At 49.9% G+C, this 26465-nt stretch overlaps 2 protein-coding genes across 2 annotated transcripts in view; one reads left to right on the forward strand and one right to left on the reverse strand.

Annotated features, from left to right (window-relative positions):
* Nucleotides 1–2490: 2490 nt before the first annotated feature.
* Nucleotides 2491–4204, forward strand: CD52 (CD52 molecule). Its single transcript, XM_090268852.1, has 2 exons — nt 2491–2627; nt 3796–4204. Exons 1-2 carry the CDS (start codon nt 2577–2579, stop codon nt 3985–3987), a joined length of 243 nt encoding a protein of 80 aa, XP_090124978.1. The 5' UTR covers nt 2491–2576; the 3' UTR covers nt 3988–4204.
* A 525-nt stretch (nt 4205–4729) lies between these two features.
* CRYBG2 (crystallin beta-gamma domain containing 2) overlaps nt 4730–26465 on the reverse strand; it is a 30672-nt gene continuing 8936 nt past the window's right edge. Inside the window, exons 4-22 of the mRNA XM_090268853.1 lie at nt 22364–24899; nt 21905–21952; nt 21701–21813; nt 21403–21532; nt 19447–19586; nt 18487–18613; nt 18210–18245; nt 17740–17876; nt 17458–17584; nt 17029–17168; nt 16818–16944; nt 16531–16563; nt 16294–16406; nt 10913–11042; nt 9579–9718; nt 9082–9205; nt 7057–7215; nt 5022–5181; nt 4730–4919 (exon numbers count right to left, since the gene is read on the reverse strand). Of these exons, the coding sequence (XP_090124979.1) occupies nt 4831–4919; nt 5022–5181; nt 7057–7215; nt 9082–9205; nt 9579–9718; nt 10913–11042; nt 16294–16406; nt 16531–16563; nt 16818–16944; nt 17029–17168; nt 17458–17584; nt 17740–17876; nt 18210–18245; nt 18487–18613; nt 19447–19586; nt 21403–21532; nt 21701–21813; nt 21905–21952; nt 22364–24899 (4609 nt within the window). The 3' untranslated portion in view covers nt 4730–4830. The remainder of the gene's footprint in view (nt 4920–5021; nt 5182–7056; nt 7216–9081; nt 9206–9578; nt 9719–10912; nt 11043–16293; nt 16407–16530; nt 16564–16817; nt 16945–17028; nt 17169–17457; nt 17585–17739; nt 17877–18209; nt 18246–18486; nt 18614–19446; nt 19587–21402; nt 21533–21700; nt 21814–21904; nt 21953–22363; nt 24900–26465) is intronic.

A 26465-nucleotide genomic window follows, 5' to 3' on the forward strand; every position in this document is an offset into this window, starting at 1 on the left:
TCCCTCTCTTTGAAGGAATTTCCTAGGGAGGAAGTGGAAAGTTTCCCAGAGGAGGGGCTTCTGAACTAAGTCTTAAAAGACAAATAAGAGTTTGCCAGATTAAAAAAAGAACTAGAGAAGGGCTTTGTTTGCAGAGAAGACACATGGGGTGTAAAAGAACCTGGAGAAGCTGAGGAGGTGCAAGATGGAGGTGGTTGAAGGCTAGGGTGTGGCGGAGGGATGTTACGTAACCCAAAGCACCAGCCTGGGAAGGAAGGCAGGGACCTTGAATGTTACACCTCTATAGAGATTGGCCTTTGTCTCTGGGCAGAGTTGTAGGGGTTGTGGACTGAGGTTTCCCACCTTGCTAGTTAAGGTTCAGGAGTCAGGTTTGAAGAAGGTGCGCGGTAGGATGCTGAAGTCAAGAGATGACTCACTAGGTTCTGTCTCCTGGTCTGCCATTAATCTGCCCTTCTTGGGCCCTCAGTTTTCCAATCTGTAAAATGGGAGTTTCTCTGGGCTCTTTAAGCTTTGTGACCAGAGTTCTGTCTATCCAGATGTTGTCAAGAGAGAATAAAACTGCCCAGAGGGCAAGAGAGGTAATGGCGTGAAGCCCCACTTCTCTCAGGTACTGAGAGACTCCAGACATCCATGCCCCAAGTCCTGATGACCCTTACAACCCTTCCAGCACATACAAGGCCCCACCACACTAACAGCTCAGGCTCACACCACAGCAGAAGCTCAGTGTGTGAAAATACAATTTCTGGGATGAGAAGTTTTACAAATACGAGCCTGGCATTTAAGTATCCTCATATGCATCCCCAGCATGGAAATGGTACAATACGAATGGCCCCAGGGTTTAGCCTGTCCAGCTGCCTCTTCATAAGGAAAAGAAGATTGCCCAGCGTGACAAACCAATTTTCAGCAGAGCAACCTTGGACTTCAACCTGGGCCTCCTGTCCCGAGTCAGTGCCCTTCCAGCACAGGCTGCCTCCCCAACTCTTAAGAACCCCCCACAATCTCCCACGCCCACAGGTGTTAAAGGAAGTTGATACTTGAGTTGGAGTCAGGAAGAAACTTCCGGGAAAGAAGCTGATGGGGGGGGGTGCAATGGTGGGTAATTGAGAGCTCCTCCCACTTCCCTCCCCACACCCCCCAAGGTCCTCAAGACTCCTGCCCCTTCCCTTTGCACTTCCTGACTTCCTCCCACCAAGGGACCCTCAGTTCTTTCAGCTAGGGCTGGAGGCCCCTAAGGGCCCACTCAGGTTTTTCTGAGGCTTGCCACAGGAGGCCCAAAGCATAGAAGGGAAGTGAGAGGGGGTTTTCCTTTACTCTCTGGTATGCAAATAAGACACAATATAGACTCTGAAAGGGAGAGTGGGTGAGGCTGGAGCTGGGCTTTGGAGCCAACACCTTGATCCTCCAGGAGGGAGAAGGACAGGAAATCAAGGCTTCTAGGGCAGCCCCAGAGGTTACATACACAACTGTGGCTTCAGAGAGACCTAGATTCAAGTTCAGGTGAGACTAGCTCCACCACTTACTCCCTTGGACAAGTCAGTTGATATCTAAGCCTCAGTTTCTTTGGCAGGAAAATGGGAATAGTTATAAGACCTAGTGCAGAGCCCACTGAAACAATGAAGTGAGAGAATATACAAAGAATAAAGAATGGAGCATGATCTAGGCAGCTTTATGATTCACCTTATCCCCACCCTGTCATTGGGACTTATAGCTGTCCCTTACCGCAAATCCCTCCCACTGCAGTTTACTCACCTACTTCTCCCTCCACTAGCACCCCCATCCCATCCACCCTAGATTGACACAGACAACCCATCTGCTATTTTCTTTACCCAAATCACAAAATGTAGGTCTTAAGAAACTTCAGAAATTATTCACTTTAGTCTTCTCAGTTAAAGTGAGAACTATGAGGCCCAAAGGAAATGGGCCTACCTAAAGGCTAGGTTCCCAGAGTACTGATGCAGTGCTCCTTCACTTTCACAGAAATCCCCTCCCCTCCCCCTAACCCAAGTATTAATGTTCTGAACCTGTGGAGCCATATACAACCTTACCTTGAAACCTAAATCTGTCCCAACTTTTTCAGCTTCTGCACCCTGCCCCAATCTTCTTTTTTTTTTAATTATATATTATTTACTATGTGGTGGTCCACTAAAATGGGTTTTACTGCATTTAATCCTCTGGCTACTCTTTTATTAAAGGCTCAGAGAGGCACAGTTTCTGGCCCAGGATTGCAGAATTGATAGGTAATTAAACCAAAATTCAGTCTCCAGCAGGCATGACTCCAAGCCCAGGGCCCTATTCACTGCCCCACAGCTGTCCCCTTTGTTTGCGCACCTACTGTCTCTTGGGATTTGGCTGGCTCCCAATCCAGAATGCATCATCAGCCTGGGCCCTAGGACCTAGGCCTGGTATCCTCAACCCTGAAGTCTGTAAAAAGGAAGCAACACCCCACCCTACCCCACAGGCCCTCCTTCCTCTCTCCCTTTCGCCCCGCCTCCCTTGTTCAAAAACAGCCAAGTCTTAAGGAGCCTGCAGACAGCCCCAAGCTCATCTCCAAAAGCTGCTATCAAGATTCTTCCAAGATGAAGGGCTTCTTCCTCCTATTCACCATCAGCCTCCTGGTTATGATTCAGGTAAGACCAGCCCCTCAGAGACCCTGACACCACCATCCAGGTTCCCCAGACCTGCTTGGTATGGAAGGAAGGGAATATAGACTCCTAGGCACCAGTCTTCTCCTGTGGGAACAGAGGCAGAAAGTCCAGCAGGCAAACCAAGAACCAAGCAGGGCCTGGCCCCCAGCCCTCTAGCCCTTCTACCTGGGTTCAGACTGCTTGACGGTTGCTCCTGAGCAGAAGCCTATACCGAGGCTGGGGAGTATTTTCAGGGTGCCAGGAACACTGAGGCACCCAAGGGGTGCTGTGGAATAATAGTGAATTTAGAGGCCTGGGAAGACAGCCCTGAGTGAGGATGGCATCAACCCACAAGGAACCTGGGGAGATGGTCTTCTTAGGAGGCAGCCAGGAAATGTTCAAGTGGAACCTGATCCTGTTCTGGAAGCGGCAGGGAGAAGCCTAGGTGTTTGGGAAAGTAGAGAAGGTAGAAATCGCCCACTCTAGAAATAGCTGAAGTCTCAAAACCCACTGCTATTCTAGCATCCTAGGTGCCTGGAGGGCTCTAGTCAGAGCATAAGAGAGAGAACCATCAAGTTCTTGATAAAGAGCAGCTCGATCAACCATCAAGAATAGCTTGAGCACCATCAGAAACAGCTTAATTTCCATCAAGAGCAGCTTTAGTTGCAGCTTGCTCAAGCATTGAGGACAGTTTGATCACCATCTGGCCATGTTCTCAGGGAGAAAATTGTACCCTCCCCACCTATTCATCTACCCACCCACACTTTGCCAGGTGTCTTCTCACCAGCTTTATCACATGTGACCGCCCCCACATCTGATGTGCTCTTCTCCCCATTCACAATATGAGGAAACTGAGGTTCAGATAGGCTAAGCCCCTGACCCAACTGGTAAGGTCAGAGGCTGGGGCCACAGGCTCCCCTATCTTCTACATGCCGGAGGAGCTGGTGGTCTGGAGGTGACAAGCAGGTTCTGTGGGAGGTAGACCAGGGTCCACCTGTGACCCTGCCTGTGTCAAGGTAGGAAGCAGCCAATCGTCTCCACAGGAACTGGTGGCAGATGTCATGATCATGGGACAGAGAAGTGAGCACTACTGTATTGGGTTGGGGGTCTTTGTCTCTAAACAGACATGAGATTCAAAAGCACCCCTGAGCTTGCCCCACTTTTCTTGTAGATACAAAGTGGAATGTTGCAAAACTTGACCATCCCTGACCGCCCCACCACCAAAACCACCACCACTGCCGCCGCCATCGCCACCACCAAGAAGCAACTCAGGGGTGCGGCCCCAGCACTCTTCAGCCTGGGCAGTGGCAGTGTCCTTATCTTCTTGACCAACACCCTCATCCAGCTCTTCCACCTCAGCTGAGGTCATTCCTCAGCCCTAGCCCTGTGTCCTCTGAGACAGCTACCCCCATCACCCCAAGAGAAGCTCCTCACCCCAATCCTTGGGAGGGCTTGATACCAGAGATCACCAGTTGTGGTGACAGGAAGTGTCTTGGGGGCAATGGTCAACACAGGGAGGTACTGATGTGGAGGGGTTAGCGTCACCCAGCCAGGGTCAATAAAGTTGCCCTGTACTTGGACTAGGGTCCTCTGTGTGGTCATTGGACATCACCGGGCCCCAAAAGCCGGGTTTGCAGCAGCACCAAGGAGCCTCCCATGCCCCCATCAGCAGGAGGTTGTGCCAGGGAGCTCCCACCCCAGCCTGCCTGCTCTGAAGTCCAAATGCTGATGCCCCTCCCCTTAGGATCACCTTGCAGAGACCTGCCATCTTCACTATCAGAATCCTCCACTGGAACCTGTGAAGTCCCTGAGGGCAGGGACTAGGGGACTTGGTCCCTGTGTGTGCTCCCACAGCCAGTGCCAGATCTGGCCCAGGGCAGGCTCTCTGAACACATCATTTGGGGTGACTGCCTAAAAGACCGTACTCACCAGTTAGTCTGGTCCCAGGGCTCCCTCTGGTGGCAGAGGGAGGCATTACATGTGAGCCCCAGGACAAGCCGGGAGGGAAGAAGCAAGAATGAGTGCAGGGGGAAGAAGGCAAGTGAATGAATCCTCAATCCCACCCCCAAATATCAAGAGCACAGAGAGAAGAATACCCGGGAGGATATTAGAAAACAACTCATGTTACAACAACAACAAAAAAAAAAAAAACCCTGTAAAAACATTTCATCCTGGAGAAAGCCTCCAGGACTGGGAGGGTGGGGTGTCAAAGCACATGTATGGTCCAGATCTGGGAAGCCCTATCCTCGGCCAGCTCCCACAGCACCACATGGTCCCGGTCATAGCCCCGGCCACCTGGGGGAGGAGAAAGAGATGGGGAGATAGTCAGAGCAAGCTGGGGACACCACTGCCCTTTGCTCCCTCAGGTGCCTTCTCCCACACACATCCCCATCTTACCCTTCACGTCTAGGATCCGACCTTCAAACATCCTGCTGCAGATGTGGCCCGATTTGTTGATGCTCCACGTCTGACGGGGCAGGCGGCTCTCAGCCCACAGCACCACCTTTGAGCCTGTGCTGGGGGGCCCAATGACCTGCAGGCTCATGGTGGGGGCCACCTGACGCCCCAGGAGGTTATCAGGCACTGTTCCTCTTCACAGGGATCCCACCAAAGACACCCTTGACACACCCAGCTTTGAATCCTTATGGACTGTGACCCTGGGCAAATCTCTTAATCTTCCTGAGCTTTGGTTTCCTTGGAGATCGGAATCCCCGAGTGCTGGTTCGGTGTGAGAAATCATAGAAGGGCTGGAAAAATATTAGTTCCTCCAGCAAACCTTCCATGACTAACTCCCAAAACACAGGCTTTAGCATCAGACAAGCCACAACACACTTATTGGCTGTGTGACTTTCAGCCACTTACTTAAGTTCTCTGTGCTCTGCTTTCCTAACCTGTAAAAAGGAAAGTAAAATAGAATCTGCCCATAGTGTCCTCTGTGGATTATATAAGGTATTCATGTGAGGGGCTTAACGTGGCACCCCTGGTACATAGCTAGTGTACCCTTTCATTCTAATTAAGACAACCCCATTTTAATAGCCTACAAAGAACTACACCCCCGTAATCTTTCTGATATCATCCTCCGCTACTTCTTTCTTTACTTGCTTCACTCCAGCCATTCAGGTGGTCTTGCTAGTCCTGGAAAATGCCAGGCATGTTCCTACCTCAGGGCCTTGGCACTTGCTGTTTCCTCTATCTGGAACACTTTCCTCAGACATCTGTTTGGCTGCTTCCTTCAAATGTCACCTCAGAAAGGGCTCCCCCTGTCAGAGCTACTGATACTTCCTATTCCTTTTATTCATTTATTTTTTCTCTATTGCAGCGATTTTCAACCGGTGTGCTGCAAGAATTTTTAAAACATGCACTACCTGACTATTTAGGCAGGGGCACTGGCATCTTTTTCCTTAGATTGTCACATACAAAATGACAACAGGACCTGACTGGTGTGGCTCAGTTCATTGGGCATCATCCCCCAAAGTGAAAGGTTGTCAGTTTGATTCCCAGTCAGGGCATATGCCTGGGTTGCAGGTTCAGACCCCTATCAGGGCTCATATGCAAGCCAATCAATCAATGTTTCTCTCCCTCTCTTTCTCCCACCCTTCCCCTCTCTCTAAAAGTAAATAAATAATTATTTTTTTAAAAATGACAACAGCCAACACAATGATAGCTGTCCAGTGTGGATGCTGTATTGAACCATAAATATATAGGTCATATAATAGAGTTGCATCATATTGGTCATATCACTAGTAAGGTTGCATCTGATTGGTTAATTCATGGCACCAGAAATCCTTATATACAAGTACAGGCACCTGATTTTTTAAAAAGTCACTTTGGAATAAAAAGGTTAGGTATTACTATTATTTTTTGTAAATCAATCAAAATTATACCTATCTTTTGCTGTGCTGCACAGTTTTAATTTATATGTGCCATGAGATGAAAAAGGTTGAAAATCGCTCCTCTATTACACTTTCCATTACCTAAGGTGCTAAGATATTTTACTCAAGTTGTTTTTGCCACTCCCCACTAGGATATAAGCTTCAGGAGGGCAAGAGCCATTTGCCTTCTCACTGCTGTATTCCCAGCACCCAGAACAGAGCTTTTGCACATAGTAGGTGCTCAGGAAATGTTTGTGCAGTGAATCTATCATTACTACTAGGATCCAAGTTCTGTCACAGGATATCAGTGCTGCAAAGTCTCTTAGAAGCATCTGGTTGAATGCCCTTATTTTGCAGACAGGGGACTGAGCCCCCAAGAACAGCCTGAACTGCCGAGGGATGCACAGAATGCATTCCCCACCTACCCAGGGCCTTGGTCTCTGTACATATGTCTCTCTGGCCCAAGGGTGGGTCCTGTTACTCACTGGGCCAGGACTCCCAAGGTGAGCCTGGGTATGCCTGGGGCCCTGGTATCCCTGTCCCAGCCACTAAACCAGTACCTGGTTCTTCAGCAGCCCGTCTTCATAGTACCAGATGCAGCTACCTCCAGCTTCAGGCTCAGAGACCACCACACGGCCTGCCTTCATGTCTTCCACGTGGTCTGGGACGGCTAGGAATCCCCCCAGTGCTGCGTTCCAGAGGCGGAAATAAGCCCGGCGCTGGTGAGTGGAGGGAGTTAAGAGTCAGGACTCCCTAGGCAGAGATGCTCCCACCTAGACCCCCAACAACCCATAACTCTGGACCCTCCAGTATCCCAAGCTCCCAAGCCCTTCTTCCTGCCCCTAAACCGTCCTTGGCTCTCCTTTAAGTCACCCCTTGTTTCCCACACAAATACCAAGGGCACATCTAAAACACACTCGTACAGTTCCATGTCCATACATACCCACACACATGTGCAGAGGGACACGGTGGCAGATAAATCCAAGGTCCACGTGGTTACACAGAAGTTTGCAGCAGACACAGACACACAGATACTCACAACCAGGCAAACTCACACATCCTAACCAATGCATAGGTCCCTCCAGCCTACTCCACATGAGGCACTTATGTTTGCTAAAAGGATGGATACAAAGCCCTGGCTGCTGTGGCTCAGTGGATTGAGCTTCAGCCTGCGAGCCAAGTGTCGCTGGTTCGATTCCCAGTCAGGGCACATTACTAGGTTGCACATCAGGTCCCCAGTTGGGGGCGCAAGTGAGAGGCAACCACACAGTTAATAAAAAAAAAAAAAAGGATGGATACATGTAGGAATACAGATGTGCACCCCCACACCCATGCTAAAGAGTTACTCTGGTAGGGCAGGTATGGCACTGGCAGACTTCAGGTCAGGCTCTGCCTCAAATCAGCTGGGGACCTTGGATACCGATGATGGCAGTAATAGTAATAAGAATCACAGCTAGTGTTTGTTAAGTGCTTACCCACTCAAGCACTGTTCAAGGACTTTATATGCATTATTTATCTTCAGTCCTCAAACCAGCCCCATCATGTATATTACCCCCATTTTAAAGATGAGGAAACTGAGGTCCATGGAGATACAGTATTTGCCCAAGATTGCAGAGCAAATCCTTGTCCACTTCTCTGGGCTTTTATTTCCCCATCTGTAAAATGTGGGAGTTGGAACCCTGGCTGGGGTGGCTCAGTGGACTGAGTGCCAACCTGTGAACCAAAGGGTCTCCAGTTCAATTCCCAGTCAGGGCACGTGCCTGGGTTGCAGGCCAGGTCCCTGGTTGGAGGCAAACAAGAGGCAACCACACATTGATGTTTCTCTCCTTCTCTTTCTCCTTCCCTTCCCTTTTCTCTAAAAATACATAAATAAAATCTGTTTTAAAATGTGGGAGTTGGAGATCGTCTCTAAGATTTCTTCTAGCACTGATTTAATATAAGAGTCTGTGACTATACGGAACACACACTATCCTTACACAAGGACACACATACTCTTAACAATGTCACAGGCACATGTTGTCATGAACACACTCTCATAGATGTGTACACACACAAACCACAGATCACCTACACAAACACACGGACACAAATGACTTCACGGACACAGGAATACCCTCAGATGGGCACATACACACCCACACAGACCCCAGAGCCATGCCTCCACATTAATGCACATGTAAGAAATAAGAGACACATCTCGACATGTGGACACAATGTTTCTCAAAGTGAGGTGTGCTTACTACTGCTGAGTAGTACATGAGATAATTTTCAGTCCTGCATGGATAAACTTACTGTTAAAATTTTAATAGTAATGTATTTATTATATTGTCCATTAAAGAAAAATCACACATTCATATCAAACCCATGATTTTATGAATATTATTCCTTAGAATAAGGATAGAGTAGGAGAAAAAGTTGAGTTGCTTTAGAGAAAAATATTAAGTAGGTAATGGTCCAAGAAGAATGACAACATGACAAAATTGTGACAAAAGCACACAAATGCTGAGTTTGGGAAACATGGGAAACACACAGACACACACCCAGACAGGACATGATGGACACACTCAGCCTTACATGTGACCTACCTGCTTGATGGGGTAGAGGGAACCCACCCTCTGGGTCCCACTGTAGGTCAGCCAGTTGGTGATCTCGCAGCTGCCCACCAGCCACTGGCGGCCCCGGAAGTCACTGTGTTCCCATAGCACCCAGCTGGGCCCAGCAAGTGCCAGAGACACAGAGAGGAGGACAGACAGAGAGGTGGAGAAGGCGAGAATGTCAGAATATTCTCCACCTCCTTTTCTCTCCTGCTGGGACTCCTCTGCCTGGAGTTAGGGTCTCAAGTGGGGAGAGAAAGGCTGGGAAGTGGACTTGGGGTTTGCAGGACAGAGGAGGGTCCTAAAGACCCCCTTCCTCCCTGGGCTGGGGTCCAAGCCCTGGGAATCATGACCCTCCTCAGTCCACTTCTACCTCCCTCCTGGACGGGAGGAGAGAGGAATAGAAGTGGGGAAGGGAAGAAGCCAGGGACTCACCCCTCACTTACTAGCAGCCCCCAGTACCCTGTGCCTCCCCACAACCCACTCACGTGCCCCCCTGGATCCGCACGGATAGCACATGGTTGTTGAAGCCCTCGGCTTGCAGGCTCCGCACCTCTCCATTGAGCTCAATCTCCTTTCCCTCGAAGCACTCCAATCCATACAGGAAAATGGAGGGCTCTGAAAAGTGCTGGGGGTCCAGGGGCATGGAGAAGGGGTCAACCCACCAAAGTCCTGGCCCCAGACTCAGCCCCCCAACTCCCAGATGGGTATTTCAGGCTCTCTTCCCTCTTGAGTTCCACCCCACAGGGCTCCTCACTTCTGGGCACTGCCAGCTGGGTGTCCCCCAGAATTTCAGATACAGCATGTGCCAGACTGGGCCCCCATTGCCCCTCAAACCTTCTCCCCAGTAAATGGCACTTTGTTAAGAATAGTATACTAACAATACTGTTCATTACAGCAGTTCTCATGTATTCGGGGCTTACTACCTGCCAGATTCTGTGCTAAACACTTTACCTGATCTCATTATAACTTCTCAACAACTCCATAAGGTAGGTGCTATTATTATCCTTGTTTCGCAGAGGGGAAACTGAGGCTGGAGAAGATTAAACCCCTAAAGTCAGGCTTCAGAAGCAGATCTAGCTGCCTTCAGAGCCCAGGGTGTAGTTGTAAAGAGCTTAGACTCGGGAGCTGAACTGCCTCAGGGAGGACCTGGCTCTGCCTGTTCCCAGCAGTGCAGGGTTGCGGCAAGGACTGAAAGCCTTTTTAAAAAAGCCGCAAGCATGCTGTGCGTTCAGAAAATGTTGGCTGTTCTGCTCGTGCTGCTGCTGCTGGCCCACGCTGTGCTAGCCACCAAGTCCCACAGACTTTAGGTCTTTAATATGGCCCATGTCCTTGCTCTCCGTCTCTTCCCTGGTCCAGGCCATCATGATTTATTCCCGCTCACTGCAGCAACAACCCCATTGCCGGGCCCCGCCCACGCATTCTCCACACGACAGCAGAGCCACCTTTCTGTCACTCCTCTCTGCACAGAACCACAGTCTCAGAAGTCTGGCCCTGGCCCCCCCAGCCCACCCGAGTGCCAGTCCCTCCTGTCCCTTTACCACTTCTATATTTGGACACACCACTACGCATTGCAATCTCTGTGTCACTGTGACTATGGGTTTCTTGAAGGCAGGGCTGTTCTGATTTATTTCATTGTCCCCAGGACTTGTCTTGGCAAGTGCTTGATAAATCTCTAGTAAGTTGAACTGGCTTTGAAGCCCTGGGGTCAGGGGCACCTGGGGTGGTTCTGAGGAAGACTCAGCAGTGAGAAGAGGCTCAGGACGTCCCCAGCAGCACTCCCTGCCTCAGGGATTGCCTGGAAATGGACAGGGACACTCACCAGGGGTACTTTCTGGAGGGAGCGCAAAACTGTGGAGGCTAGACAGCCCATGGCCGTGAGAGTGGGGAACTCGCCCTCAGAGAGAATGTGCTGGTCACCCTCAAAGTTCTTCTCATCAAACAGGATCCAGCTGGGAAAGGGGAAGGGTGGGGAAACATGAGTGGGTGGGTATTTGAGCCTGCCCAGGCCCCCTGAGGTACAGCAGAGTAGATGCGGACTTGATCATGACCCCCTGATCCAGGGGAGGTCAAAGATGAACAGGCACTGCATCAGCAGGGACTGAGGTCAGACTTAAAAAAGGACTGACAGCCCTGGCCAGGTAGCTCAGTTGGTTAGAGCATCGTCCTGATATGCTAAGGTTGCAGGTTTGATCCCCAGTCAGGGCACATAGAAGAAGCAACCAATGAGGGCATAAATAAGTGGGACAACAAACCAATGTTTCTCTTTCTCTCTCAAATCAATTTTTTAAAAAAAGGACTGACTGAAATTATACTGCCACTAAGGAGGGAAATCTGGCAATATCAAGCAAAACTCTATGTACAATTATTCAGCAATCCTATTTCTTGGAATCTACCCCAAGGACCCCCTCCAAAAACATAAAATAACACATGCACACACAACCATTCATTACAGCACTGTCTGTAATGGCAAAGAGTGAGGCAGCCCAAATGTCCATCAGTAAGGGATTGATTGAATACACTAAGAATGTGGAGTGTACTATAGCAGTAGAAAGGAATGAGGACAACCTCTTAAAGACACATAAAGTTATCTCCCAAAATAAAGTGTACACTGTAATTTATAGTATGCTTCTTTTTTAAAAAATGGAAATATAGTCTACATACCATAAAATTCACCCCTTTCAAGTATACAGTTCAGTGGTTTTTAGTATATTCACCAGGGAGTAGTATAACTCTTTTTGTGTAAGAAAATGAGGAAGGAAGGCAGCAAAATATATTTGGTTTCTATAGTTATATGTAAATTTATATGAGTGTATATTTACTTATATTTTCAAAAAGAAACAATGGATGAATAAACTAAAGACTAAAAAAAATCACCTATAGGGGAGGGAAGGGAAAAGGTATCAGGACAGAGACAGAAGCTAGTGTTTTTAAGCCTTAACTTTGGGACTGCTTGGATTGAATGTTTGTGTCTCCCCAAATTCATATGTTGAAGACCCTAACCTCAAATAATGGCCTTTGGGAGGTAAATAGGTTTAGACGAGGTCATGAGGGTAGAGCCCCCATGATGGGATTAGTGTCCTTAGAAGAAGAGGAAGAGGCAGGAGCTCTCTTTCCACCATGTGGTGTCACAGCTAGAAGGCTGGAAGAGACCCTCACCAGAAGCTGAATCAGCCAGCACTTCCCAGCCTCCAGAACTGTGAGAAAATAAATTCTTGTTGCTTAAGCCACCCAGAGTATGCTATTTTGTTATACCAGCCCAAGCTGACTAGGACAGGAACACTGTAAATATTGTATGTAATTAAAAAACAGAATTAGGACTTCTGGCCTCAAGATCAAGGCAAAGGTAGACACACTACGTCTCCCTCCACAACTAAGAAGGAATACAACTACCTCAAAACTGGAGACAACCAGAAGTTCCAGAAAATCGAGCTGCATGGAAGTTCAACAAACAAAGATATAAAGAAGAAATACTCATCCAGACAGGTAGGAGGGGCGGAGCTGGAGTGGAGATGAAGCAGTGTAGCCAAAGCAGCAGCAGTGGCAGTGGCAGGCCAGTGGAAAGCGCAGTCACACATTTAAAAAAGTAGGAAGAAACACCTGGGGAGCACTCCCAGCACCAGACCAGACTGCGCAGCTCCCATTTCCAGCGCTGGGGGAAATAAAGCCTCATTGCTTCAGACTGTGAAAACCAATGGAGGTTGGAGTGGAGGAAGAAACTGCTGGCCTCTCAGCAGAGTCCCTTTGTTTAGAGGACCACCACAGTCTTAGAAAATTTGCAGACCCACCCACTCTGGGAACAATGGCCAGGGCAACAGCTAGAGAGGTGCCAGTCCCATACGGGAAGTGGGAGAAGTGCCTGGAAAAGAAGCGAGTGCTGAGCAAGTGGCATTGTTCCCTCCCTGACCTCTCCACCACATATAGCCCCACAACATACTGAAACAGGTCGCCACGCACTGAAGAATACCAAAGGCTCCACCCCTTATAATGTAACAGGTGCAAAAGCTCTACCTAAGACACAGAGGCAAACACAGGAGTCTATCAAGTTGAGGAGGTAGAGAAGTATGGCCCAAAAGAGGGAGATCAAGGTTCCAGTGAGAGAACTAAGCAACCAGGAGGTAGTCAACCTGACTGATGAGGAGATAGCCAACCTAACAGATGCAGAGTTCAAAACGTTGGTGATAAAGATGCTCACAGACTTGACAGATATGCTTGAGTATGGCAAATACAGAAGGGAAGAAGCGAAGGCTATGCTAAGTGAAATGAAGAAAAATCCACAAGAAACCAACGGTGAAAGGAAGAAAACTGGGGTTCAAATTAATGATTTGGAACATAAGGAAGAAATAAACAGTCAACCAGTACAGAATGAAGAAACAAGAATTGAAAAAAATGAGGAGAGGCTTAGGAACCTCTGGGACAACTTTAAACATGCCAACATCTGAATCATAGGGGTGCCAGAAGAAGAGGAAGAACAAGAACTTGAAAACTTATGTGAAAAAATAATGAAGGAAAACGTTTCTAATTTGGCAGTGGAAATAGTCATACAAGTCCAGGAAGTACAGAGAGCACCAAACAAGCTAGACACAAAGAGGATTGCACCAAGACATATCATAATTAAAATGCCAAAGGTTCAAGATAAAGAGAGAACCTTAAAAGCAGCAAGAGAAGAGAGTTACCTACAAAGGGGTGTCTATAAGACTATCAGCTGATTTCTCAAGAGAAATTTTGCAGGCAAGAAGAGACTAGCAAGAAGTATTCAAGGACCTATAACCAAGATTACTCTATCCAGCAAGCTATCATTGAGAATGGAAGGGCAGATGAAGTGCTCCCCAGACAAGGTAAAGCTAAAGGAGTTCATCATCACCAAGGCCTTATTATATGACATGTTAAAGGGACTTATTTAAGAAAAAGAAGATCAAAACTATGAACGGTAAAATGACAACAAGCTCACAACTATCAACAACTGAATCTAAGAAATAAAAACAAAAAGAACTAAGTGAACAACCTGAACAGGAACAGAATCATAGGTATGGAGATCATTTGGAGAGTTATCAGCTGGGAGGGAGAAGGGGGAGAAATGGTGCAGGGATGAAGAAGCATAATCGGTTGGTACAAAACAGACAGAGGGAACTTAAGAATAGTATAGGAAAGGGTAAAGCCAAAGAACTTACATGCATGACCCATGGACATGAACTAAGAGGAGTGGGATTGCTGGAGGGAAGGGGGGTACTGGGCAGAGGGGAGCAAAGGGAAGAGAAATTGTGACAACTGAAACAGCATAATTAATAAAATATACCTAAAAAAACAGAATCAACTAAATATGAAAAATATTCTGAAAAATTAAAATAAATAAAATAAATGAACCTAACTTTATATTGGATTGGTAGCATAATGACAGAGAAAACCACACGGTATTTCAAATGTCTTAAAAACAATATTTTGAGCTGTACATGCCAAATAGGATGTAGGTGAATGTCCTGAGGACAAAAAGAACCACAGAGAAAACTTAAACAGCATTCACTGGCTTTACCATTAGTAATAATATTACTATTATAATTTTAGAACACCTAGCATGCAGACTTTGGTCTCTAAATAGTTACTTCCCACTAAAAGGAGCCAGGGTTCCTTGGGGAATGGCTGATTCCAAATGTGGGGGGAAAAGGCAAAATTATCCTGAAGCATCTTATTGTACCAGAAAAATAAGGAAATTATTATTTTTTAATTATTGGGGTCACATCAAAAGGATCCAGGAGGGAATTTGAAGGGGCTCCCATTGGCCAGAGATGAAACAATTTGAGCAATAGTGACTCCAATGGATTGAAGCATTTTCATATACATAAAAATCTATGAGTTCATAACAATAGTTTTTAAAAAATCTTCACTGGTAGCTTTGGAGGTTGTTAGAGCACCAATTCAGAAATTATTCTGAAAATTGATCAAGAGAAAAAGGCAAACATTGATCTTTGGGAAAAAACAAACTGCCTTTTTTTTTTTTTTTTGTATAGGTAAAAAAAGTAGTTGAAAAGAAAAATTTGAGTATTCCACCTAATATATGTAGAAAGCATAACAAAAATTAGAAAATCATCATTTTCTAACTTCTAAAGAAGTAATGGATCTAGGCAATCAATACATGCTAAAACCATTAGGTAAAAGGTAAATGGAAAATCTTATGATGTAGGGATCTTAATATCATTAAAAGTTGGACAAGCAGCCCTGGCTGGTGTGGCTCAGTGGACTGAGTGCTGGTCTGCGAACCAAAGGGTTGCTGGTTTGATTCCCAGTCAGAGCACATGCCTGGGTTGCAAACTAGATCCCCAGTTGGGGCATGTTCCCCTCCCTTTCTTTCTCCCTTCCTTATCCTCTCTCTAAAAATAAAATAAGTCTTTTTTTTAAAAAAAGTGGGACAAGCAGACACAGGCCTCCTGATGTTACGCAGTGGAAGTACACACAGTTCCATGTATATAGTCTTGCCAACAAAACAAAGCAGCCTTAATCTCATCAAGCCTCCAGATCTAATACCAGTTTATAGAAAATATGGCACACAGAAGAACAAGTTAAAAGATAAGACTGGGAAGCAATCAGCCAAATACAGAAGATGGGAAACTCACAGGGCAAAGTATTGGATTTCTTCAAACAAATAAAAGGTGTAAAACAAAATGAAAAGGAGAGGGTTTATTATACACTAGAGACCAAATTAACCAAGTGCAATGTGTGGACCTTGTTTGGATCCTGAGAAAAACAAACCAATTTAAAAAGGCATTTTTTGCCTTCACCTGGGTAGCTCAGTTGGTTAGAGCATGATACGGGTATGCCAAGGTCGTGGTTGGATCCCCAGTCAGGGCACATACAACAATCAACCAATCAGTGTATGTTTCTTTCTCTTGGGCCAGGAATTTTAAATACCCCAATTTAAAAAAAAGGCAGAGGGATAGATGAAACAAGATTGGGGTTCTTTATACTATATTCTCTACAAGTTTTACATTTCCATTAAAACTTTATTTTGCTTTGCTTTTTTTAAGATTTAATGCTTCGGGGCAGAATAGCTCATTTCAAGGAAGCCAGAGTAAGGAAATCATTTGAAATAAAGACCCTCTTTCTGCAGCTCCAATTTCCAAACTGAGTTAAACGCTTCAGGGCAGGTTCACCCGGCCTCCAACACTCACAACCCCCCAACTCCGAGCTTCCCCTCCCCCACATCCTCACCTGCCACCGTGGACGAGGCAGGACTGGGGCTGGAAAGAGGCGGGCAGAGAGGCCTGGTCATCCTCGAAGGAGATGTGGTCTCCCAGGAAGTCGGGACCCGAGAAAAGCTGAATCTGGAGGGCAGAGACGGGAATAGATAAGAGTGAAGGGGGGCAATGGAGTGAGCCAGAGAAAATGGGGAAGAGGGAGAGAGATTTGAAATGAGGGAAGAGACGTAGGCCTCCACCAGCTCCTTGCCTTTGAGACGAAGTGCAGATTGTGCTCCTCGACCTGAAAGGGGAGATCAAAGTTTCAAAACTTAAGGAGGGTACCAGCCGCTCACCTTAGCTCCTCTGCTTTCAAAATTGTCGACCCCAGCCGTAGCTCTCCCAAGTCTCAGGTCATTAGCCCCCTCCCTTCCCAGAGGCTCTGGTCCCACACCCCCACTCTAGCTAGGTGCTTCCAATCCCGAGTTGCGGGGGGGCTCTTCGCAGCCTCTAAGTCCCTCCCTCCCAGAAGCCCCGCCTTCTGCGGCCTGACCGCACCTGCAGGACCGGCTGAAGCGAGGCGAGGACACTGTTGCCGGCGCCCCAGTCCTCGCAGTTGCGGTACACTCCCTTCTCCAGCACGTACTGTTCCCCGGAGAAGCCCACCTCCTGATAGGCCACCCACCTACAGAAAGGGAGGGGCGCGGATCAGCGGGGCGGAGTCGGCACCTCGGCTGGAACCGCCCCTGCCCGCCCCGCTGTCACTCACACGCCGCTGAGCACGTGGATAGCCTGCGTGTGGGTGCCGTGTCCCGCCAGCTCCACGTCCGGCAACGCCTCGCTCACCTCTACGTGGGGCCCCTTGAAGTCCACGGCTTCAAACAGCACCACGGCCGGATCCGAGAAGTCCTGGGCCCCAGGGACAGTCAGGTCTCTCCCGCCCACCCACCGAAACCCCTGGGAGTGACCAGACCCCAGGGAGGCAGACCACCAGGAGACTGTGGGGTGAAGTGATCAGTGTGGCCTGGAGAAAAGCCGCAGGAGGGAGAGAGGCTAGGCCTCAGGGAACACTTCAGATGCTCTGGAGGAGAGGGAGCTGGAACATAAATTCTTCCCACAACAAATTGTACAGCAGAGGCGGGTAGGGGTGTATGGCTGTGACCAGAGGCAGAGGGATGGCCCAGTTGACAGTGCTTACCGTTCGGATGACCCGCAGGGAGATCAGCGCCTCGTCATAGCCTCCCCAGTGTGACCAATCAGGGTAATCCCCCTCCTCCAGCAGATACTGGTGGCCATGGAAGCCTTCCTTCTCATAGCCCACCCAGCTGGGGGAGTGTGGGGACAGACACTCAGTCACATAAGGCCACCAGATATGTAAGATAGCTGCCCCCACCTCTAAGCAACCCAGATGATCACTTCCCACCCCCAGGATAGGGGCCAGTGGGGTGGCTAAGGTAGAAGAAAGGGTGTGAGTCCTTACCAGCCTCCAAGAACTCGCAGGGATCCCACGGAGGCCAGCCGGGGGCTGTGGCTGTCCTCTGGCTGCTGAAGGCTGTAGATGTCTCGGCTCACTTCCCAGCTTCGGCCCTGAAAGCCTGGGGTCTCATACACCACGGCCTGGGGGAGAGGGGTGGTGGGGTTGGTGGGGAGTGATCTGGACTGGAACATACAGAGCCAGTCCAGGATGGCTCTGCCCAGCATCAGCCCATAGCTAAGCCCTCCCACTCCCTCACCAGGCCCCATGCCCTAACTCCTGTCTCTTCTCTGACCTCTGACCTGGTCCTTACACATTAAAACCCAGTTCCCAGTGAGCCCTTCATGTTCCATCTTCCAAGACCCAGCTTCTGACTCCCAGGACCTTTTTCTCCTGTCTTCCAGTCCAGGCCACAAGAGCCACACACACACACAACCCACCCAAAGGTTCTTTTTGACCCAAAAGCCCAGACTTACCTTGGGCTCCCCTGGCTTCTCCACTCTTGGGCAGCCCTGCAAAAGAGACAGCACTGAGACACCAGTCCAGAGGTGGGGGAAGGCAGACGGGGCTAGTGACCTAGGATTTACCTGATCCTGAGACACCCTAAAAAAGGCCAACCCTATGTTCTCCCTATACCCCACCTCTTGGGGTAATCCCACGTCTCCTCCAATCCCATTCCCAGTCAGAGCTCCCAGGCCTTGCCTCTTCCCCCAGACTGTAGGACAAGGCTACTTGGAACCACGTACTCCTTACCAAGTTCATGGGCTTCAGGGAGCCCACAGTGGGGTCTGATGTACCCCAGGCCTCAGAGTTGGGGTACTCTCCAGGCTCCAGGATGCAGGGAGTATCTTTAAAGAAGGGTTTGGAGTACAGCAGCCACCTGGGGGAGGCAGAGAGGTAGCTTCACCCCAGACACAGATTCGTGAATGGGAGGGAAGGCTTAGAGAGGAGAAGGAGGTTTTGGGAAAGAGGCCTCCGTCAAGGGTACTCTGGAGGATATTTCAGGCCCACATAATCTTGTGCAGTAGCCACTCCATCATTGTCCCTTCCTCTGGCCTGGCTCTGTCTCGTTTCACACAGCAGCTGGAGAGTTCTTTCTAGTACACAGACCTGCTTAAAAATTCCCAGTAATTTCCTGTTAGCCTGACAATACAGTCCGGCTGCACAAAGCCCTTCAGTCTGTCCCCCTGCCTTCCTCCTCGACCTCACATCTCCCCATTTGCTGCTTTCTCTGACCAGGCTGAATTTTCAAAGCTTAGATCTCTCACTTCCGGACCTTTGCAGGTGTTGTTCCCTCTGCTAGATATACTCTTGCCCTCATTCATTCAATTAACAAATATTTAGGGGCATCTACCCTGTGCCAGGGCCTGCTTTAGGCATCAGGGACATAGTAGTGACCTAAACATTAAACATACACAAGCCCTGTCCTCAGGGAGCTTAGATTCTTCTGGGGCCAACTCATCCCAGCTGAGGCATCTCCTCCTCCTGGAAGGCTTCTGTGACCTCAGGCTGGTTTGGTGCTTTTTCGTACTCTTGCAGCTCTGTGCTCCCCCATCCCGGAACCCTGGATTGCCACTGTCTGCTTACTTCCCTGTCCCCACCAGTAGCCTGAGCACTTCTTGAGGGCAGGAACTGTATCCTGTTGCCTATGTGTCCCCAGCACCCAGCACAGTGAATGTTAAATGAAGGGACTCCAGAACATCCCAGACTCACAGTCCTGCAGAGACAGTGGCAGATGCCACCTGCAGGGGACTCTTCAGGCTCCACGGGTCCTCCAGGGACCTGGTTAGCTTCACTTGCTCCCCCTTGAGACCCTTCTCAGAGTATAGGGTGATCTCTGGGGTGATGTAGTCCTGAAGGAGAAAGGTGGAAAACGAAGTGTAAAATAGCACCCCCCAGAGACTACCCCCATCTGCACCTGCTTCCCCAAGTCTGCCCAACTGGGGCTCCAGGGGCCTTCTGGGAAACCTTTGTGACTGTCTCCCCAGAAGCCAGGAGAATGACTGGGGTGTACTCTTAAGGTCAGCTAGACAAACCCAACACCAAAGTCCTTGCTGGTCCCACCCCGAACCTTCAGAGCTGAGACCAAAGTTCTCAGCTGAAGCTTGCCAAGTGCCATGCCCTTTGCCTTGCCTCTGGGTAGCCCGACTTCCAGCCTGGTGGGGGGACGGATGGGATGGAGAGCTGCTTCTTGAGGTGTAACTTTGACTATTCCTTTAAGTACAATTCCTGCCTCTGTCCAGACTGGCACCACATGCCCCTCATCCCAGAAAGCAGCAGGTCCTCTGCATTCTGGGTGTTTCTTCCTCACTAGGACCGTTTTCATTGACTCACTCAGATATTTATGAAGCATCTACTGAGTGTGAGGTACTTTGCTAAGGGCATCCTACCCCATCTCACTTGGTCCTCGCAGTGGGAGTTATTGCTCCATTCTCAGACTAGGAAAGAGGCTCAGTGAAGTAAAGTAGCCTCCCCAAGGGCACACAGACAGTAAGTAGCAGGGCCCAGAACAGAGAAGTTTAGTTTTCGTTCACCCAGCACCACCCATGTACCTGGAACACACTAAGTGTCCAATCAGTACTGAGTTAATCAAATGAATCCAGGTCCGCCTGACCTCAAAGCCCTTGTTTTTCTCTTGGACCTCGTTACCCAACAAGGGGAAGATCACAATAAATTGTCCACAAGCATTTGTGCGTTTCTGAAGAGGCTTTGAAAACTGTCCCTTCCTTTGCATGGTTGGGCCACTGCCCTAGTTAAGAATCATCAGCCCTAGTCCTCTCTTACCAGGAGGATTGCAACAGCTCTGGACTTGGAGTTATTCCTCCTTTTGTTAAAAACCAATAAAAACACAAAACAAAACATCTAATCGGTCCAGCTTTCTCTTCTGGTTCTCCCTTGTGGCCAAGATGGTTTTGTCAAGCTTAATTTTGGTAGTTTGTAATATGGTGTTATGAAAACAATGTTGTTTTTTTCCCACTTTGCAGATATCAAACTATAATATTGACTATGCCTTTTCAAACCACATATCCCAAAATTCAGAAGTGCTCCTTGGCTGGGAATCACAGCCCTTCCCGGTCTTCCTGCCTCTGGGATCCCCATCCAGTCTCTTCTCCTCCTGGCAGCCAGAGGGATGTTTATCAACCCCTAACCTTATTATACGACTTTTCTGCTTCAAACCTCATCCTGAGACCCTAGTGTGACCCTGAGTCCTGCAGCGCAGAGAGCAGGTCTCCCCAGCCTCCTTGCCTGGCGTAGTGGCTGACACATGACAACATTATGGAGCATCCTTGAGCCAATGAAAGAACAAATGTCCAAAGCAACTTGGGTCTGACTGTGGGCCTAAGAGCCTGGGCCCTGGGGGCGGGGGAGCACCCATATCCACCCCCAACTCTTTCTGCTGTTCTAACAAAATATTTCTCCAGAGCCAACTCAGACTTCCCCAGGCCTCCGCCTGGCCCCCGCCTCCTCAGGCCAGGCTGAGCACTCTCCAGCTGGCTTTAAGGTCAGGATCTATAGATGAATCCATAATAACCCTCACTCTGCCCCTTACCCAGTATGATCTGTCTGGAGATTCCAACTCTAGGCACCTGCGGAGGCTTTCTCCCTCCTCAGGGCAGGAGGCCCAGGGTAGACAGGGCAACATCCAGTCCCCAACCCCAGCCCACTCACTCGGACAACCCTCCTCAGGGACCCGATGCTTTTGAGACTCCATGCTGGCCCCGAGGCTCTGAGTTCCACATCTCCTTCAGTCAGGACCAACTTCTTGCCCTGGAACTCTGGCTCTTCGTATAGCACCCAGCTGTGGGCACAGAGAACCAGGGTCACTGGGTGTGGGAGGATGTACCCACAAGGCAGGGTCTCTGGATAGCTCAGGGGGGTTCTGCCAGGTTAGCCTGAGCACCCCTCATTGCACCCGCTGCCCCAGGTTCACAGGCAGGCCCTCCCTCCTCAGGCACTCTGCACTCACCAGCCTCGCAGCACCCTTATGGAGGCCACCTGGGCCCAGCCAGAGGCATCTGAAACGTCTTCCCAAACCTCCCTGCTGCTGCCTTGGCAGCCGGGCTCCGAGAAGAGAATCACCTGGAGAAGACACAGAGGGGTGCCTCAGGCTCTGCCTCAAGATTCCACCTCCTGCTGCCCCCTCTCACACGCTAGCCCCCCAGACCCCTACCTTTCCTGGCCTGGTGTTCAGCTTGCCCTGGGTCTTCGATGCTGGGCTCTGGATTGGAGGCAGTGATAAAAAGTCTTATGGGTTGTCTTTTTACTGCCTCCCACAACCAGCCATTCCAGGCATCCCACATCCTCCCTATTAGTCTCTACCCCCACCATGGGCATCACACTTGTCCCCAACCCACCCTGTCCCAGGAGCTGGATCCCTATCGCTCCCCTTCCCCAGCTTTCAAGAGAGTGGAGCCACTAAGTCCTTGGAATCCACAGTGCAAACCTCTTCCTGTTTGTACAGGGAGACCAAGGCCCAGAGAGTTGTGACTTACACAGGGGCACACTGAGCCATACCTCAGGCCCAAACCTCTGCCTCTGAAGATTCTGCCTCCCAGTACCATGGTCCTCATACCATACAAACCCTGGTGAGGCCAGGCACCCTCCCTTGCCCACCCAAGGCCTCACTCACCCAGCCCTCAGGGGGCTTAGCACGTTCAGCCTTCTCTGTTGGCAACCTTTCGCTGCAGAGCAGGGGCAGCTGTCCTGGCACCTTTCTGAGCCCTGGTGCCCCATGGGGAGGAAGAGCAGATAGTTTTGTGCCCAGTGGTTCCAAAGTGAGGGCCTCCTTGGTGGCAGGCACCAGGCCACCAAAGAAAAGACTGCCTTCAAGACGGGAAGTGGGCCTCGTGCCTGTCTGCCACTCTGACCCCAGCTCTGAGTGGGAGCCCTTGGCATCTGTGACATGCTTTTTCATCATCTCCAGAGGAGAATAAGAGGTCTGGAGGCGCCTGGCAGGGTGGAAGTCCCAGGAGGGGCTGGTCTCAGCTTTCTCCTGCCTGCGCTGGAGCTTCTCATCATCACTCAGGTAAGGGTTCTCTGGTTCCTCCTCCTCCTCTTCCTCCTCATCCTCCTCTTCCTCCTTTTCTTCCAGTGCAGGCACCTCCTGGGGGCTGGGTCCCAGCACCCATGGCTTGGGCTGGTCCTCCTCGATAGCAGGTAGCGTGGCATACATGGCCAGGTAAGAGGAGCGGGGGGCTCGTGGCAGCCGGTGAGTGCGGAGGATCTCAGGGGACTCCATGCTCCGCAGGGTGTCCAGGAAAATCTCCAGGTCAGCATCCAGGGCCAACTCCTCCTCCTTCCTGGATGATTCCAGGAGCATCTTGTCTTCAGTGGAGTCAGGGACAAGCTGGGACTCTAGGCTGGCCTCTGCTCCCATTGGCTCCGGGGCAGCAGGGCCTCCTGGGCTAGGAGGCACCTTGCCCGCCGAGGAGGAGGGAGCAGGGAGAACAGCAGGGCCCTGGACAAACTCTTTTTGGGTAGGAGATGAGATGGGGCTCCCTTCAGAGCCCTGGACAACCTCATCCTTGTTGGGGGATGGGATTGCAGGAGCAATCAGGACTTGAACAGACTCTTCCTTAGTGAAGGAAGGACCAAGGTTGCCTTCAATATCCTGGACAACCTTTTTGGGGGTGCTGGGCCTATCGTCTGGGCCTTGGATGACCTTGGTTGGTTCGGGGGATGTGGCAGTGGGAGCACTAGGACTCTGTACAGCCTCCTCCTGGGTGGGGGCTGGGTCAACAATAATATCAGGGATCTGCACTCTCTCTTTCTGGGTAAGGAAGAAGATAGGGATATTTGCAGAGTCCTGAATAACCGTATTCCTTGGGGAAGATGGTGCAGAAAGATTTTCTGGGCTGGGGATAGACTTCCTTCTTGTAGGGGGTGGAGATTGTCCAGGGATCATAGCAACCTCACTCCTTACCATGGGCATGATGGTAGCAGCAGGGGGATCTGTGATCCCTTCTCTTTTTACAGAGGGCAGGGCCTGGGGTCCCCTGGGATCAAGAGTGAGCTGGACCCTGGGGTGAGTAGGCACCACAGGCTGCTCAGGAGGGTGGTCTAGGCTGAGGGAAGAGGTGTGAGTCTGGAGCCTGGGAGAAGAGGGTACTGATGTGTGGCCCTGAGAGGTGTGGAGAGGGAGCTGGGTGGGGTGGGAGGCTCCCTCCACCCTTGGGACCTCATGGACCCTGGCGTCCTGAGCTTGGCTATGGTCTTGGTCTGGGTGGGCTGCAGGGACCTCTTGGTTCTGAGGTGGGTGAGCACCCTCTGAGACACCTACAGGGGCTGGGGCAGATCTGTCTTTTGGCTCTGTTGTCCCCATCTCAGGCAGCTGTCCCAGGGCTGTGACCACTGTGCTGCCCAGACCTGGACTCCTTGGCACAGGAGCCACGGGCCTGGGAAGCCTGCTGGCAGGTGGGTTTCGCTCAGCAGGCACAATACTACTTAGCAGCTCCAGCGCCTGACTGCGGCTGGGCAAGCCCTCAGCCCTGGGGCTCACCACCACCGCCCGGAGAGTACTGCGACCCCTGGGCAGCACTGGCTCCAAGGTCACAGAGCTTCTCACCCGCTGGTCCACATGCCCTCCTACCACCACAGTGGTCCTCACAGTGCGGGTCACCCGCCTTTTCTCAAGGCTCATACCTGGGTAGGGGCTTGGCTCACGGGGCCCAGGCAGGGGCACCAAAAGTTCTGTCCTGGCCATGGCTCCCAGGCTTGGTGGCTCAGTTCTAGGGTGTTCGGAGCTGCCATCACCCTGGTCCACAGCCTCTTTTAGCCTCCCCACCAGCTTTTTCTCCTTGGGGGGTAGTGTGTACTTTTTGGAAAAGATGGGTCCGTGACTCTGGAAGCTCTTGGAGCCAGCCCCAATCTGGGGGCCCTGGTGATTTCCAGTCGCTTCTCCCCCTGCAGGAAAACCATTGACTTCCTCTCCACGGTGACTGTACTCAAACTTCTTCTCCTGGGAGGCTCCCATCTGGTCCTCTGACACCACAGACACCTTGTGAAAATGATGTCTGACCTCTTCCTGGGCAGGGGGCCGCTGCTGCCACGTCAGCCTGGCACTCATCACTCGGGCCTTGGCCTGAGCCAGGGGCCCACCTGCCTCCTCCATGTTGGGCTCCAGCAACCTGTCCTGAAGAGTCCTTGGCTCACCGCGGCCCAGCTCCCTGCAGTAGTGCCAGAAAAGAGAGACAGGGTCAGGAGGGGTGAGGGTCTCTCCCTGTAGTGCAGAATAACTACCTCTGCCAAGGTCAGGTGGGTAACCTCAGGCAAGTCATTTGACCTTTTGGGCTTCTGTTTCTTTATCTGTAAAATGGGCATGACACTCCCAGCCCTGTCCCTACTTTTAGGTGATCCCCTATTCCAGTGTCCTTCCAAGGGTAAAGCTGAGGCCTGAGCCTGGAAGGAGATGGAAGGAAGAGAACAAAAAGGCATGTGGTCTGACCCACTGGTCTATGGATGGGGCAGGGACTCTGCTCAAGGATCCTGGGTCTAGTCCTCTAAAGGCCCAAAACTGGAAAATCAGAAAGCTGAAAACTAGGCAACTGTTCAGACCCTGTTCCTGCCATTATACGTGAATGGAAGGAAAGACTGGCTTTGGCTTCAAGCAGAGCTGGGTTCCCCCTGGTCCTGTCCCTCACTAGCTAGATAACCTTGGGCGTGCTACTTTCCCCCTTCAACCTGCAGGATTCTAAGCCACAAAACTGCAATAATAGGAGTATGTGCTTCACAGCGTTACTGTCAGGATGCAGTAGGAGAGAATGAACAAAAACTCACCTTATAAACTAAAACACTGGCTCATACACTCTGCAGGGTCACCTTGGAGAATTGTGACCAAACACTGGCAGGTATGGACACATGTGTACTAGCATCAGCATGTGGTATGACTGTTGGAACACAGGTGCATGTCTGGGTGCATCTGTGGGTCTTTTTTTTTTTTTTTTTTTTTTTACTGTGTGGTTGCCCCTCACATGCTCCCAACTGGGGACCTGACATGCAACCTAGCATTGTGCCCTGACTGGGAATCGAACCAGCGACACTTGGCTCGCAGGCCAACGCTCAATCCACTGAGCCATAACAGCCAGGGCTCTATCTGTGGGTCTTAATGAAGCTTCTCAGGACCCAGCGCTTTGGACGTAAATGCACTTTCCCTTCAATTTTCTCCTCTATGATTCTTTCCCCCATTGTACAGATGAAGAAACCAAGGGTCAGAGAAGAGGAGTGGCTGGCCCAGGGTGATGCACCTGCCAAATTTGAAGCTTGGGATTGAAGTTATGTCCAGGCATCTTCCCACCTGCCCCCGAGACTAAGGCTCTGATCACATCCAGCTATTCCTATGGCCCTTCCCAGCAGAGCACATCTTACCTTTGTTCTTTTAAGAGGTGGGGCCTGGGTCTTATTTCTTTTCTGACCCTCTTTGATTTTTCTGGGTCTCCATTACTTCCTTTATTAAATAGGAGATAGTATTAACAATTGTCTGAGAAGAACTCTAAGGTCCCTAGAAACACTCCAGTGAATCTGTTTTCATAGTAACAACAGCCATTTGTTGAGGGCTTACTCTGTGCCAAACACCTTACTAACTCCTTTACATTCATTGTCATATGGAATTTTCAAAAGAATCCTATGTGTTTGATACTTCATAAAGAATACATTCTTTTTTTTTAAATTTTATGTATTTATTATTTTTAATTTTTTTATTTATTTACTTCTAGAGAGAAGGGAAGGGAAGGAGA

Source organism: Furipterus horrens, unplaced genomic scaffold, assembly GCF_987537825.1.
Source record: "Furipterus horrens unplaced genomic scaffold, mFurHor1.1.pri manual_scaffold_3, whole genome shotgun sequence".
Lineage (NCBI taxonomy): Eukaryota > Metazoa > Chordata > Mammalia > Chiroptera > Furipteridae > Furipterus > Furipterus horrens.